Source organism: Sorex araneus, chromosome 1, assembly GCF_027595985.1.
Source record: "Sorex araneus isolate mSorAra2 chromosome 1, mSorAra2.pri, whole genome shotgun sequence".
In the NCBI taxonomy this organism is placed as follows: domain Eukaryota; kingdom Metazoa; phylum Chordata; class Mammalia; order Eulipotyphla; family Soricidae; genus Sorex; species Sorex araneus.
The window spans coordinates 49,153,602-49,169,432 of record NC_073302.1 but is presented as its reverse complement, the minus strand read 5'-3'; the positions used below and the strand labels follow the sequence as shown (position 1 = coordinate 49,169,432).

At 36.7% G+C, this 15,831-nt stretch overlaps 1 protein-coding gene across 20 annotated transcripts in view; it reads right to left on the bottom strand.

Moving 5' to 3' along the window:
• The window catches only part of ELAVL2 (ELAV like RNA binding protein 2), a 176,546-nt gene that overhangs the window by 85,111 nt on the left and 75,604 nt on the right, over nucleotides 1-15,831 (bottom strand). For 8 of the 20 annotated variants that reach the window (XM_055137380.1, XM_055137355.1, XM_055137372.1 and 5 more), the window contains exons 2-3: nucleotides 3,552-3,642; nucleotides 547-790 (exon numbers count right to left, since the gene is read on the bottom strand). In XM_055137380.1, coding sequence (XP_054993355.1) covers nucleotides 547-790; nucleotides 3,552-3,623 — 316 coding nt within the window. In that variant the 5' untranslated portion in view covers nucleotides 3,624-3,642. The remainder of the gene's footprint in view (nucleotides 1-546; nucleotides 791-3,551; nucleotides 3,643-15,831) is intronic. The other 12 variants (XM_055137408.1, XM_055137416.1, XM_055137431.1 and 9 more) reach the window with 3 other exon arrangements.

Genomic DNA, 15,831 nt, shown 5'->3' with positions numbered 1-15,831 from the left:
AAAATTCAGTTGTATGCTCTTTGAACAAGAATGTCACAAACCCAAACCACTTTTCCCTTCCCTTGTTAATGAAACTTAAGATATTGCAACGCTCACTAACTATGTGACTATGACCATTTATCCTGTCACATGTATTGTGTGCATAGAGAACTACAGAGAGATAGGAAAAGGGCATTGTCAGTTTTTTCCCCCTCTTCAAAACTCAGAATATTTCTTATATTAAATTGTTTAAGTAAAAGTCATATAATAAGCATAGGCAACTAAAAACTAGATTTAACATGACACTTGATATCCCTGAAATAAACACATATTTGAAACATTTTCAAACATTTTATTATACAGTTCAGAGTATCCAATAACATATATGTTGTCCATAAAAAATATTTTATACATCAAAACAAAAAATTACCTTCAAACAACTTAGGTAGTAAGAAATATATATATGTGTAAAACTAGTGGATTAAATAATTTACTAGTGGCAAACCAATTTTCTTACAATTTAAGTATAACCACTGAAATATCAGCAACCTATATAAAACTGCGTACCTGTGATTTTGTCTCTTACAAGCTTACAGGACTCTATCTCACCAATGCTTCCAAAAAGACTCTTTAGTTCTTCCTGTGTCATGTTCTGAGGAAGGTAATTGACTATTAAGTTGGTCTTGCTATCTTCTGTGTTTCCAGAGTCAACTGGTGATGAGCAGTTGTTGTTTATGGTGGTTGGACCATTGGCTGTGTTATTGCAAGTTGGCCCATTAGACAGTTGTGTTTCCATGGCAGCAATTACCTGCTAAAAACAGAGAAAATAAGAAATGTCAGAATTCATATTTCATAAACTATTATATTCTATCCAATAATTTAAACACTTGTCATTAAACACAAGACTAGTGAAATTTCTGCTGAAATTACAATAAAGCTTCAATAAGAAGTACAATGCCAACACTAATTTTTTTTACTTCATTTTAAATTCTTCAGTTTAAGATAACAATTACACTTTTATAGATATTTTCCATACATGCATGTATATACAATTTAAATTTTAAACATTGTATTTTGGGTCTGCTCACACCCTACTCACCTGAGATGTCCACAAATGAGCAAATTTAGTACCAAAAGGCACAGAATTAAACCCCAACTGAAAATTTAACTAGAAAATAAAAGTGCTTAACATGCTACCAAAAGCAAACAAACAAAAACAGATAGAAAACCTAACTCTAAAGAGATTTTCAGTTAATCTAAGATGTTCAATATTCTAAAACTGACAAACATCCATTAATTTCAAATCAAGGAGCAAGAGTACTTTTAAAAATATAAATTGTCAACATGTACTGTTTTGGTTACATATTGAAAATGGTTTGAATTGACAGTATCTTATACTTCGACCATTGGAAAGAAGAAAATTATCAGATTGTATGTTAGGGAATAAAAAGATTTCATAGGTAAGTTGGAAAAGAAGCTAGTAGTACACTGTGTACCTTGTAGATTCTAATAAGCCATTCTTGTCAGCCTTGGCAAATGAAAATCACCAACAAAGCAACTGATACACACCATCAAAATAAAATCCCCAAATAATTCAATATGGTATTTGATCCTGATTCAAATTTTAAGGAAAAAATACTCTATCCAGTCCATCCAAACAAAAATATAAATATAAGAACTTTTGCAAACAGACCAGAGCAAGATTTCATTTGAGCACATAAGCCTCTAAATTCAGAATACATAGTTGGGGAAAAGAGTCTCAAACTGTTAGACTACCCTAAAAATCACGTTATTTAAGCAAATTTGGGTTTAGTTTCCTAAAAATCAATACTGCAATGCTCTGTGATCAAGAAAGTCACAAACCACAGCCCCAAATTTTCTAATACCATCTTTCATAAACAGTTATTATTTTGAACAGCAAATATTGTGGGAAAGCCCAAAAATCAAAGCACCACTTAAGGATTATCCTTCCGATTTCATCCAATACATCTCTCATCATTACAAAGAACCAAATCTCAAAACTGACAATTCTGAATTGATGGGATACTAGGCTTAGGGAAGTTTTAACATATAAAAAGTAAAGAACTGAGGTAAAATTAAGATTTTTAAAAACAAACCAGATGGAAAGAATGTTGCAAGAGGGAAAAAAGTCTTTTATAAAGCATCTTGCCTAAGAAAATTAAAAAGGCCCACGGTGGATAAGTGTACTGAAAGAAATTTCTGCTGCCAAGAGATATTCATAAAGGTGACAGCATGGGACAGAATGTGATTGGTCTATTAGCCAGATTGAGAGTGGTCAGCCTGAAGCATCTACACTAACATGATTTAAAACAACAACAACAACAAAAAAACCAGGAGACAAAACCCAGACTCCTATGAAATGTTGACAACTTTTAACCCCCTCCAAGATTCCATTTACTTTTAAACAAATCAGTATTTATTCTACAAGCTACCTCTCTTAGGTAAATGTTCTCGGGATATACTCAAGGGGGTTAAGAAAAAAAAACTTTCAAAAATTATGAAAAAATCTGAAACTCGAAATATGCATTTAATATTACAATTAACAAATTTATCTGGAACTGAGAAAAATGATTTCAGATCTCTAATAAGGCATAACCGTTACAGTTTGCAGAACATTAGCTGTTGGTCACTCTGTCCACAGCAAGATTCTTGTCGAATTAACCTTTGCCCAGGAATTAGGAAGATAATGAGCAGCGAGATGACAATAGTCAAAGGCTAATTAAGCCAAACTGCTGCTCAAAAGTTAGGGTATGTGTTGAAGTTTTATAGGCCCCAAATATAAAAGATTTGGACTAAAGCTCATTGGGACGACATTTGAAATATAAAATGTTCATTGACTGAAATTAGCAGAATTTAGCAAGGACAACAAACACTCCTCACTTAATTGCACATTTATTTTCATGTTCAGGTGGCAAGAATGAGTTCCTAAGCCAACATTCAAGTGAACAGCTGCAGTAGGCTGTGTGTGCTGAAAATTACAGCATCTCTCAGCCATAGGACCATCTGCTCAGAATAAAATGATACTAATGTGCTATATTTTACAAATAATGCATATTCCATTGATAGGCTCAACACAACTGTTCACAGAATGCAAACTCTTTCAACAGTTACTGGGCAAATAATTTTCAGCCAGATTTAAAATTCCAACAATTTTTTGGAGCATCAAGAAATGTAAATAACATCAAAATTTAGTAACCAAAAAAATACATAGCAAACAGAATGCAAAGAATTATGGAAACTTAATATTCAGACCATACCAAAACTTTTGTTTTTTTCAAAAAAAAAGCGTGTCACTCTTTTCTTTGAGACTGCACTAAATCCTAATTTAAGTTATAAAAAATTACAAACAAAAGCATGGTTCTGATGCTAATATACCACTAGCGTTAAAATTGCAATGTGCTTTATGTCCTAATGATGGCCATACCTCATGAGGCTAAATGGAAGAATAATTGGTTTGCCAAATTAAAAGTTCAAGTGTTTGGTATGGCCTCAGCACTCCTGCAACATGCTAAAAAAGGTAGCCTACAGAATTTAATAAAAATCCCACAGACCCCAGTCCAAGGCTCTGCTGCCCACGAACCACTTCTAAGCAGAGAAGCCACATCACACAGTCTGACTGCCATGTTAGTTTGGAGTTGCCGTCTGCAATATGGACACAAAAAGTATCGTATGTTAGATGAGCAAGATAATGCAACAAATCAGTTTGTACAAAATTTACAGTGATTGTATTGATATTCCCAGCACGTCCATGCAGTGTGGCTTAATTGAATTTGAGGCAATTCCAATCTAATCTTTCCAAATTCATTTTAACATGTAGTTTTCTTGCACAAATTAAGCATTTTTAATTAAGAGCCTGATTTTAAAACAGTATAAGCTAGTTACCTTGGCATCTATCCTAAAGAACTACTTTAAATCACATCTCAAAAAAAAAAAAAGTAATAATAAAATAAAGCAAAACTCTGCATGCTGTCCTGTCTATTAAGAATGTGGGAGAAGGGAGGAAATGTGAATGAAATTTAATAGTGAGAGAAGGCAATCAAGCAATTCACAAGTTCATACTTTGCATAAAAGTATACTTTCCTGAAAATATCAGAGAGCATTCAGAGAAGTTGTATTTGCCCACTCTGTTACCTTATACTAGAAATGTTCCTTAATTCTGGGACTTAAAATTAAAAGTGAATTGAAACCCTATGAGGCTATTCTGCCACTATAGTCAAACTGATCTCTAACAGTTTCACTGAGAATTGTTCACATATACTAAGAGGCAGTAAACCAGCATCTTTCAATTGAAATAATTGGACCAATAAATAGGATTGTTTGGAGGATTGCTTATATAGAATGTCAGCTTTGTCCCTGAACAAGTCAAGTGAACATTTTTTAATATGTAAATTGTAAACCCAGCACGATTTGAAATTAGTGCTGCTATGAGGCCTCCAATACAGTTAAATGGCCCATTTACCACTTATTACCACTGCCTGAATAATAAACAGAGCTGATATTGGCAAAAGCCAAAGTTTACACTCAGCCATATATGCAGTGCCTTAAATGGTCAACAAAAATTTTTAAACTTGAAAATAATTATTAACAAAAAAAGGCTGTAAGCATCTTTTGTGTACTTATAAAAGTCTTTTCTTTTGATTTAAACTTTAGATGTGAGTGATGGCATTAATGTATGGATTCCATTTTCTGGCATCTATCAAAAAGGTTTAACATACTCTTTACAGGATGCCATGAACATGCTTAATTCTTCTTCCCTTCTCCCACTATAACCAGATAATTCCATCTGAGTATAAGTTCTTCATTTAAACAAGAAACCTGATAGTTGATCTGAATCTGTAAAAAAGTAAAGTGATTTTAATACCCAAAAGTTATCTTGACAAAAATCTAATTGTGATTAGACTAAATGGGAACAACAGGTAAGAAGAACACACCCAACAGGATAAACCCAGTTTATCTGTGTCCTAAAAACCCTCAGAAGTTCAATATTTTCACTACATGATTTGATAGATTAAATTTAATGGACTCAGTTCCATATATAGGAGGCAGGCAATAATGAACTAATCTATCGACACCCCTCTTCAAAAAGCCCCTGGGGATTCAAACAATCACTTTATTGCACCAACTAGCTAGGAAAGAATGTATACAGAAAATGATTCTGCCGCACTTTTACATTTTAAGCACCCCAGACAGTTTCTCTGCTTGAGGCAGACACATACCTTTATGGAAGTTAAAAATAAGTTGCTCACAAGGCCCTTACCTTTATGCTGGCCAACAATTCAGTTACTAAAAATGTAGAGCTACTTCCCCTTCACTTAAGGACAGGAGATTCTGCTCTACTCAATCTACCAGACAACAGGACTGTGCACTATTTATAGATTCCATTGGCTCTAAACTCTTTAGAAGGAAAAAGGACCATATTTCAACTATACAGAACCATAAATTTTAAGGCCTAAGAACTATTTAAATGTATATTCATCTCAATTTAGAGATCAATTGTTTTTTCTCACATGTAAATAATTTATAAAAATGAACTTTTACATAGAGCTGTAATAGTCAAAACTTTCCCTGGACTTCAAGAGATAAGATGATCTTTTGAAGAACATATGGAGATTCCTAAGGATAGGATGGGCCTCTACATTTTCTCAGTTTATTTCCAGACTTGTCTTTCCTTATCATTTACATGATCCTCTATAATTAATAAAGTTGTTAATTAAGACAGTATCTTAGGAAGTCATTGCTACTACCTGATTTGTCACAACTGAGACAAGCAGTTTTCTGGTGACATGTAAAAAGAAAAAGTCCATGTCTTCCAAACTTCCTAAAAATAAAATTCTAAAAACAAAGATCATCTTTCCAATTTTCAAATGTTTGTAGACAGCTACCACACAAGATGAACTACTAAACCAGTTTAAGTATATTCTGAGAGTGCTCATTAAGTACAAAACCAAAAATGCAGGGGAACCCATTTGTAAGACTTATAATGCACCTGGCACGGAAACCATACCTCTGTAAGGTTAGTGTCATAACAAGAATTAACCCTTGATGAAATTCATCTGACTGTACCAGCCTTTTTCCCACAACAGCCACCATCCAGACCTGGTTTTCACTGTTTATCTAGATCACTAAATTACAACCTCCCAAAATCTCCTCCTCACTCTGATCCACATTAACACTATCTTCAGACAACCTTTTCAATACTCAGTAAGCCCCTGCTTCTTATAAACTTAAGTGGAAACAATTCAGTATAAACAGTAACAAATTGTTTCACCACCCTACTTATTCAAGCACCGACAAATCTGAACCATATTTTCTAATTCAGTCACAGTACAGTCAAAGCTATACATTCTTCTAGAATTTTAACATACAATTGCATCAGCCTGAAAGGTTCCCTATCTACCCCATATCTCCATCTTAGAACTATTAATAAGTATCTAAAAATGAGTGCAAGCACAAGAAAATTTCCTTTTTAAAACTGCAACAAGAAAGGGCATTCATTTATCTTTAATGCATGCAGGATTTTTCCTATCCCACCTAAGTATATCTAAGTATTGCAAAAATTAATTTTTAAAAGGAAATTTTCAATTTTGTGTGTACTCCACAAGCTATCCTCATGCACTTAAATTAAAAAATTATTTTGTGTGATCAGTTGTGTATTTTTATTTCAAGAGCCTAACATGTCCAGCTTGACACTAAAAAAAAAAAAAAAAAAAGCTCGACGACATGGTACAGATGAACTCGACAGCATGGTACAGATACATTCTAAATCCCTGACAAACCTCTGTCAAAGTTATAAAGAGGTAGAGTTTGTAATCTGAAGCTAACCTTTAGGGGGAAAAATAAGCAGAAGCAAAGGTAAACTGTGCTCATATGCAGGTGGGGCTGGGAAGAAGGGGTGGGGGGGACAGACTTCTCATTTGGTAACCTGAAGATTTAAGTAAGCACTGTAGCACTGTAGCACTGTCATGCCACTGTTCATCGATTTGCTCAAACAGGCACCAGTAACATCTCCATTGTGAGACTTGTTATTACTGTTTTTGGCATATCAAATATGCCATGGGTAGCTTGCCAGGCTCTGCCATGTGGGCGGGATACTCTCAGTAGCTTGCCGGGCTCTCCGAGAGGGACGGAAGAATCAAACCAACATTGGGCGCATGCAAGGCAAATGCCCTACCCACTGTGCTATCGCTCCGGTCCAAGCAAACATTAAAAGGTGTAATTTCTAAAAACGAATGTGTGGCTAGGGGAAGACAGTATTCATTCAAAAGATAGTGACAAAACTACCTTCTGAATAAGAAGGACTTTAGTCTAGATACTACACTGCAGCTAGAGGGTTCTCAAATACCTGAAGTAGCAAAATGTCAGAAAAGAGTTAAGTGTAGTGTAAACTCGTCCTCAACCCACATCAAGCCTAGTCTCGAAATTCTAAGTCACAGAGGTGAACAGAAGCCGCTTGCCTCTAAAGCCTACAAACACCACCTATCAAAATAAAGACTGCAACCTTGGCCAAAGCATCTTACACCTTTCTGGAACATTGGTCAAAAAGTTAAAACACTCAAAATAATCTGTGAAGGGAGTACTGAGATCTTACATAAAACTTGGGCAAGCAAATAAGAGGTCATCTATCTAGCATACACCATTCATAAAGAAAGTTTTATGGGCCCCATTCAAATCACTAAAATGGCAGTTCCTGGATACTTTGCAGCATTACTAAATTTGTAGCAATAACTGTTATTGGAGTACTAAAATGACAGGCTAATGTGTAAGCTACAAAGAGCCATTAATTTTTTTAAACCTCTTTTCTCTGCATTGTTGCTTCTAAAATAGTGCTTTTCAACTTCATGCATTTCCTCAATTCAAAAACCCAATCTCTGTCAACCCTCACTCCACAGCACTGTAGCTACTCCGTTCTAAAGACTCTGCAGCATAGCCCAGCTCAGGGCTAGCCTTGAGGCCAGCAAAGGTCCAAAGGCTGCTACAGACAGGTCATGCAACAACAGAAGTCACAAAGAGAAATATTCTTGACAACAGAAACAAATATTTCTGTCTCTTCGCCCTTCAATGGCTCCTACAAACAACAGTGTTTCCTTCTCCATTCTTCCTGAGATTTTGCAGTTGTAAAACTGGTAGAATTAAAAACGTGAGGTTATGAAGTTAGTGAGCTTAAGAGTTCTAAATTCTTCTCTTCACTCTAGGTCTATTTCTGGCATCCATGTGCGCAAGAAGACAGTAAAAAGCTGGTGATAAAGACATGCTTTAGTTAACATAGACTGTTCATTCATCCATTCATTCATAAGTTATTTCCAACTAACATGGACTAAACTGTTCTAGGTCCTGAGATACAAGCAACAAATAAATATTCTGAGCGTATACTTGTCTTGGATGGGACATACAGCAGACCAAGGATAAACATAGATAAGAAGTAAAATGTAACTTTGGAAATAAATGGTGCTGTAGAAATAAGAAAATTCAGGGCACAATTAAAAAGGTTAGGAATGCGTAGATACATAGCTTCCATTATTCAACAGTAAGCTTCATTAACTGGTGAAACCAAGGAGAAATGAGTTAGTTACTAAGTAGAATACCTACTGCCCTACATATCCACGCCCTAATCCTGACATCTGAACACGGTACTACGTATAAGGCAATTTAAAATTATAAATGGGATTATAAATTGCCAATAAACTGTTGAGACTAAATGATTCTGGATTACCCACGTGAGCCTATGACTTTTATTGTTAAAAGAGTAAAACTAAAGAGTCTGTCAATGTAATGTGCACATTCCACCATCATTGATTTTGAAGAAAGGAGGAGACCTAAGTAAAGGGAATGTTGACAGACTACAGAAACTGGAAAAGTCAAGGAAACAGATTCTGCACTAGAGCCCCAGAGGACTGCAGCCTGGCCAACACCTAGGATCTGAGACACGTGAGGCTCACTTTAGGGCACTCTAACTGTCAGAACTCTAACTTCTGAAAGGTGTTCTTTTGAGTCAGAGCTAGTTTATGGTAATTTATTATAGGTGAAATAGTAAACAAACATACCCCAGGATATTCTTGTATAAGAGGAATATTCCAGACAAACCAGCTAGGACAAAGCTGTACATTAAGTGGGAGGTTCCAAAGCAAGACCACATGAGAGTCTTGTTGGTGTAATGGTAGGAAAAGAAACTCTGAGGGTCCCTGGCTAGCTTTGAAAAGCTAAACAGTAAAAATTAATAGGAGAAAAGCTTAGAAATATCACTGTAGCTTCACATGAAATTGGGCATCTTCACAAGATAATGAAGTGGTACAAGGGGCCAGAAAGAGAATGAAAAATGAAAATAAAAGGATAGTACCAAGCTCTATTTGGTCCCTGGAGAGCCACAGTGTAGTGTTGGAGGCTGCTCAGCACCACAGGGTGAATGAACTCCATAATCCCCAGCACTGCAGCACCCTCGTCTACTATATCCTCAGGACCTTGCAATGAACTGCCAGCCTGGGTAATAAAGAATAACCAGGAGGGGATAACACTGGGCCTCCTGAGCCAGCTTGGGAGGCACCCTCCACCCAGAAATATGTGTACAAAGCAGGCAACTTACACAAAGCTACCGTTTAATGAGTTTGACAAAGAAATGGTACGTTTATGATAATTTCACAAGATAAAGGTGCTCTACCTCAGAGTAAGTAAATGAAGAAACAACTAAGAAGATAAAGACAGTTTCATGGGTTGGTTTGTTCAGTAAGAAGGATTTCCTCCTACGAGGAAGAGGAGAGCTTTCAAATGGAAGTGTTATGTCTGTTTCAGTGAAGCGGAAGGAAACAGATGAAAGTGATCTTCCTGTTTCAAAAGGAACCCTTTCCCCAGACTCCTCTGGCTTCAGACAGCCAACATGTCAAAGTACCAAGTTTGTTCTAATGCCCATCAGAGCCCACCTAAAAAAAAATCAGCAAAAGAATTGCATCTGGATAGCATGAAAATAAATCACGTGTGGTTAATGTACTCCACAACTCTGGAAACAGGAAGACCATTTAAGAGACCACCGCAATAACCAAGGTCTAGGAGTAACAGTCACTCTAACCTAGGTGCTATCAGAGGATAAACTCAAAAGGAAACATGTTACTAATATACAGCTTTAACTACTTCAACAAACTTCTTAAATTCATTACTTGAAAAATGGGTTTATGTTCTAACTCCTGTCACTGTCATTGTTACTGTCATGTCATTGCTCATCGATTTGCTCGAATAGGCACCAGTAACGTCTCCATTGTGAGTTTTTGGCAAATCAAATACAACACGGGTAGCTTGCCAGGCTCTGCAGTGCAAGTGGGATACTCTCAGTAGCATGCCAGGCTCTCCGAGAGGGACGGAGGAATCGAACCCGGGTCGGCCGCGTGCAAGGCGAATGCCCTACCCACTGTGCTATCGCTCCAGCCCACACATTCAAACAAATCACCAATTCATTTATTTAAATTCCAAGCACTAAAAATACAAGATGAAAAAAAAATAAAAAGCACTGGAATATCTTCTAGACAAAGCTGCTTTACAAAAGCAAACACACACACACACACACACAAAAGAAAACCTCCTGAAGGAATTCCAACATGTGAAAATAGGAACTTGTAAATATTATTATTCATTTTATATATGGATTCTTTATAGATGATTCAATAAACTGTCAATTACAAGGAAAGAATAGTAGCTACTCAATGGAGTGCAGTATGTCAGAAATTGGTAACCTATGAAAATCCTCTTAAGAGTGTCAGAATTCAAAATCACAAGTTCCCAAAAAAAAAAGTTTAAAAACAAAATAGTTGAGAAGACAAAATCTTTATTTGTCAACGGGGCCATTAATACACCCCCATAGCAAAGACATAGGTTAACTCAATCTGAGTTATAGGCTGGAATACACTACCTTCTATTTATGAATCATTCCAACCTCATTCTTTCATTTCAACCTCAGTGGGCCTAATTAATTTCCATACTATTATTTTGTTATAGACCTAGAAAAGAGATATGAGTATAGTAAGAATAAAATAAAATACTCCCACAGTTTTAAGGCGAGTTTTCATTTGGTATAGAAAGATAAATCTGAACTGCTAAATTAAGACAGTCAACACAGTAATCAACCTAGAAATTGGATTAACTTCACATTCTTCAACAAAAGTCACAGTTAACCAGAACCCCCTCAGGGTAGAACAAATTGTGAAAGGCTGATTGGAAATCCTCAAATTAATCCCAGTAGTGGTGTGTTTTCAGTAAGTAGGTTAAAAACACTGTTCCTCTATAGGATTCAGACACTAAAATACTGTCATATTCAAGATCCATAACAAAGTATGTCTAGTCTTAAAGGAAATATAAAAGACAAGAAAAATTTACAGTTATAAATACCATTTTTAACTCACAAGTATTAGAAAGAGAGAGAATACTCCAGCTGCCCTCTAAGGCTAACATTTTATTCTTCACTGTCATTCAGCAGGATTTATAGATAACAAACCAATATACATAAATCAGTGTGTATTTCCTTAATATTAAGTGGTTACAAATATTTCCATTCAAAGTCAGAGAAACTGTAAATAGGTTTATTTAGCTTCAAGCATTTATAATTTTAGAATGTATCATTGTATTGTAGATATTAATGATGGACTCTACTTTCAGACTCTAAGAGTATAAGTATACATAGAGTTTGATCAATACAGAAGGTCATCTTCCCTTTGAAATGCACATCATCCCACTAGTATACATCAATAAAATATATTTTAGTTTTTGGTTAATTTTAAGGTACTATGAGTCCCAGAAGACTTTAGATTTAGAAATATGATTATGAGTTAATATGGAAAATGAGTTATTTAATATGGAAATTAAATAACTATTAAATAACTTCATATTAAATAACTAAGTTATTTAATATGAAGCTCCTTAGAAAACAAGAATTACACTAACAGATACCCGAGTTTCTTTAGTCCGCATCTTCCTCTTCCTCCCCAAATGTAACCTCTAAGAGCTATATCCCAGTCAGGAAAAAACAAAAACAAAAAAACCACTAAGTTTAATAGCAATGTCTTTCGATATTTAAACTCCAAGTTATTTAGTATATTTCAAAGAGGTAAATGGATGAAATGTGGGAGCAAGAACTGGCATTCAAGACAGGAGTTACTTACTTTTAGTCCTAGAACTCCCGACTAGAATGAGGCGAGTTTGAGAAACACTAGAAAATTTCTGGTTAACTGCCTGTCTAAAAAATGCATTGAGTTAATGCTTAAAAAAAAAAATGACCGTGAGAGAAGCAGAGATGGCCGGAGGGAGTAAATTACTAATATAAAAGACCAGTATGGCCTTTCTTAGCCCCAGATATTTCTGTTTAAAAAATATTTATGTATGTGCCTATATCTTTCCAAGTGTTGGTGAGAAGCAGCATTGATCTGACCAGGTTTATACCTAACTGCTCCATGAACATGTCCACCAACACTGCAAACACTATTCTAAGCAATGCCCAATGGCTCTTCCCACATTCTGGCTATCCTATGCTACACTTCTTTCTCTAGCTGCAACAAACTAGCTGCCTTTCCATCCTTGTAACAGAAACATTGCCAGTACACAAGAAGGAAAAATGCTGCCTACAGGGCGGATTCTGATAACTGCTAGGCTGGACTAGCTACTCCACTCTTCAATGTTCCTCCTTTAAGTCCACACAGTCATTTTTGTATTTTAGCAATAATATAAACAGAAACATAGAGCCTCAATGCTGTTAAGTGCAATTCAAGGTGATGGGGGTGGGGGGAGAGAGAACAGTATTTCTCATGTGTTTTATATGCCCTGCCAAGTGGAAAACGTTCCATTACAACAGTATATACAAGGAGGAACCTGGAAAAGTCACCTCAGATTGGGAATAAAGAAGAAGGTAAGTTTACAATAAGCAGTCATGTGCCACCACCGACACACAAACATAGTCCTTTCCATGTATACCTACTAATTCATATAAACTGAAGCTTCAAATTGAACTAACCTTGACCCCAAACTCTGAACACCTAGTTCAGGTGCCTTGATTTATTTTATTTTAATTTCTAGCTTCAAACCTTTGTTAAAGCAGTGTAAATCTCCAGAAGGAGGGCAGAAAGAGAAAGCTTTCTTGTCTCTACAGGAACTTCCTCTGAACATACCTATCACCCAGAGAAGTCAAAGGCTCCAAAGGCAGTCTTTAAGAACTCACAGCCAAAAATAGAAGAGTAATCTATCTGGATGACCTATGCTAAGTGTTGTACTATCCAAGAAAAAGAAAAAAGTGCAGAGTCGTTGCTGCTATAGAAACTGCCAGATCTAACTTAAACATCTAAGCTTAGACATGTACTGGGGCAGAAACAAAACATTTCTCCCCTAATGTTTAAAATGCTAAAGAGTAACAGTACCGAGTGCACAGTCTCTACTGTTTAAACTGAATTTCTGCCTCATTATAAGACAGAAATCCACCCCCACCCCCCAGCACACACCAGGGTTTTTTTTTTTTTTTTAAGACTTGCTAAGAAATTTTTGGTACTCATTTTCTACTATACTTTTATCCCACATAACAGCCAACCTGCCAAAGAGAGGGGTGGAGGAAAGCAATGGAGGGGAGGGGGGAGGAGAGAAACTAAGGACACTGGTGGTGGGAAACGTACACTGGTGAAGGAACAGGTGCTAGAACATTATATGACTGAAATCCTATCATGAACAATGTTGTGACTTTAATTTTTTTTAAAAAAAGAATAAACAGCCAACTTCTTTAAAAAAACAAAATAACCCTCACTATACTCCAAAAAATTTCTTGGCAGTAAATACCCAGGACTTTACCCTTGACAAAACATTAAAGAAGTACCTACTGTGACCTACTAGTAGGTAATAGGCAATATGCCAGCGTAGAGCAGCTGTGACCGCAACCTCTCTTAAACAGTCTAAAAGGAAAACAATTTTCAGTACCATCTACTAATTTAATCTCAGGATACTTTTGTTTTTGTTTTTGGGCAACATCTGGCAGTGCTCAGGGTTGAGCCCATCTCTTCACTCCGGGGGTAACTCCCAGAAGGTTCAGGGTGCTGAGAACCTCGGTCAACTGCAGGGAAGGCAAGCACCTTACCCACTGCATCTCTCTGCAGCTCCTAACCCAGGTTCAAAGGGGGAAAAAGGGATCCTCAAGCTATTCTGAGGGCACGGCCACATCAGAGTTTATCCTTTTTCCGTAAAAAAAATGAAGATTTGCTAAAGCATATTCTTTTTCAGACAAATTTTAAAAACATCCTTGACTTGATTTTGACTGCCAATCTCTGTTTGAAAGTGACCGCTATTAGGGAAGTAAACTCATTTATAATTTTCTATAACCTAAGCCCAACTGAGCATGCCTTTCTAGCCCTTACATCAGTTAAAATCAGAAGTCTCAACAAAGATCTGGAGGTTAGAGGTTCAGGAACTGTTTCAGGCTCTATTTTGAGAAGGGCAATCAATGAGGTAGAAGAGGGGACAGTAAGTTAAGACTAAAGAAAATTTCTACTGCACTGGAGGCAAAATTTCACTGGCACCAGACCAAGAAAAGACAATGACTATGTGTCACTGGCCAAAACATAGTGGAAATCTCCCAACTTCTATTCTAACTGGAAACAGCCCACATTCTGACGTACTAAAACTAAAGATAGTTGATCTCATCTACTGAGATATGAACAAAAATACAAAGAAATCCTCTTATTTATCCATGAAGGTTGGCTACACAAAAGCAATGACATTAGATCAAGGAAGTAGCTTAAAGGCTGGAACTCATGCTTTGCATGTGAAGTCCTGGGTTTGCTCCCCAGTGCAGCAGTCCCCCAAGTACTAAACACAGAGTAATACCTGAGCACTGCAGGATGTAACACCCAAATAAACAAAAGACAAAAAATAAAATAAAATCCCTATTAAATATGGCTAATAGAGAAGATCAATCAAGTAGCCACTTGAACTTCATGCTTGGTAAACAAGGCTGAACAGCAGCTCCAATTAGCAGGAAGAAAGGCCAGGGAGAGGAAAGGACACCGGATATAGTGAAGGAAGGGAATCAAAAGTCATCCTAATTCCAGTATTATGCATTCAAATAAACGTGAACAGCAAAGTCCAACGACCATAGTTAGGGTCTGAGAAGTGAGGGAATACAATAGACTCGTTTGAAATAATAGATAAAGCCGAGAAGATAAAGAAAAGTGCCCCCTCCTTCCCCCACACACAAGGCATCGCTAACCATATATGAGCATGTGTGTGCATCCTGAAAGAAGCCAACAGAAAGGAAAGGAAGCAGTATGTGACAATGCTTCTACAGATATCCAGAACAATCCCAAATGAAAGCTAGAGAGTAGAGTTAGTAGTCTGAAACTCTTTTTTAAACCCTAGAGTTCAACAGTTCAAACATTACCTTTTCATATGTTTCTCATTTATTGTCACTGTCACTGTCATCCTGTTGCTCATCGATTTGCTCAAGCGGGCACCAGTAACGTCTCCACTGTGAAACTTGTTGTTACTGCTTTTTGCATATTGAATATGCCACAGGGAGATTGCCAGGCTCTGCCTTGTAGGTGAGATACTCTTGGTAGCTTGCCAGGATCTCTGAGAGGGGTGGAGGAATCAAACCTGGATCAACCTCATGCAAGGCAAATGCCTACCCGCTATCCTATCACTCCAGCCCCATTTTTCATTTATTAAAAAAAAATTTTTTTTAATCGGGTGTGGGGCGGAAGAAGGAGAGAGAAGCAAGAGGGAGAGAGAATTTGACTACAGAGGTCATGTTGTCTGCAATTCTCCCAGTACCAGCACTGCTCCCTTGCTGGTTCCACCAAGAGAAAGCTGTTCTACATGGTGGTA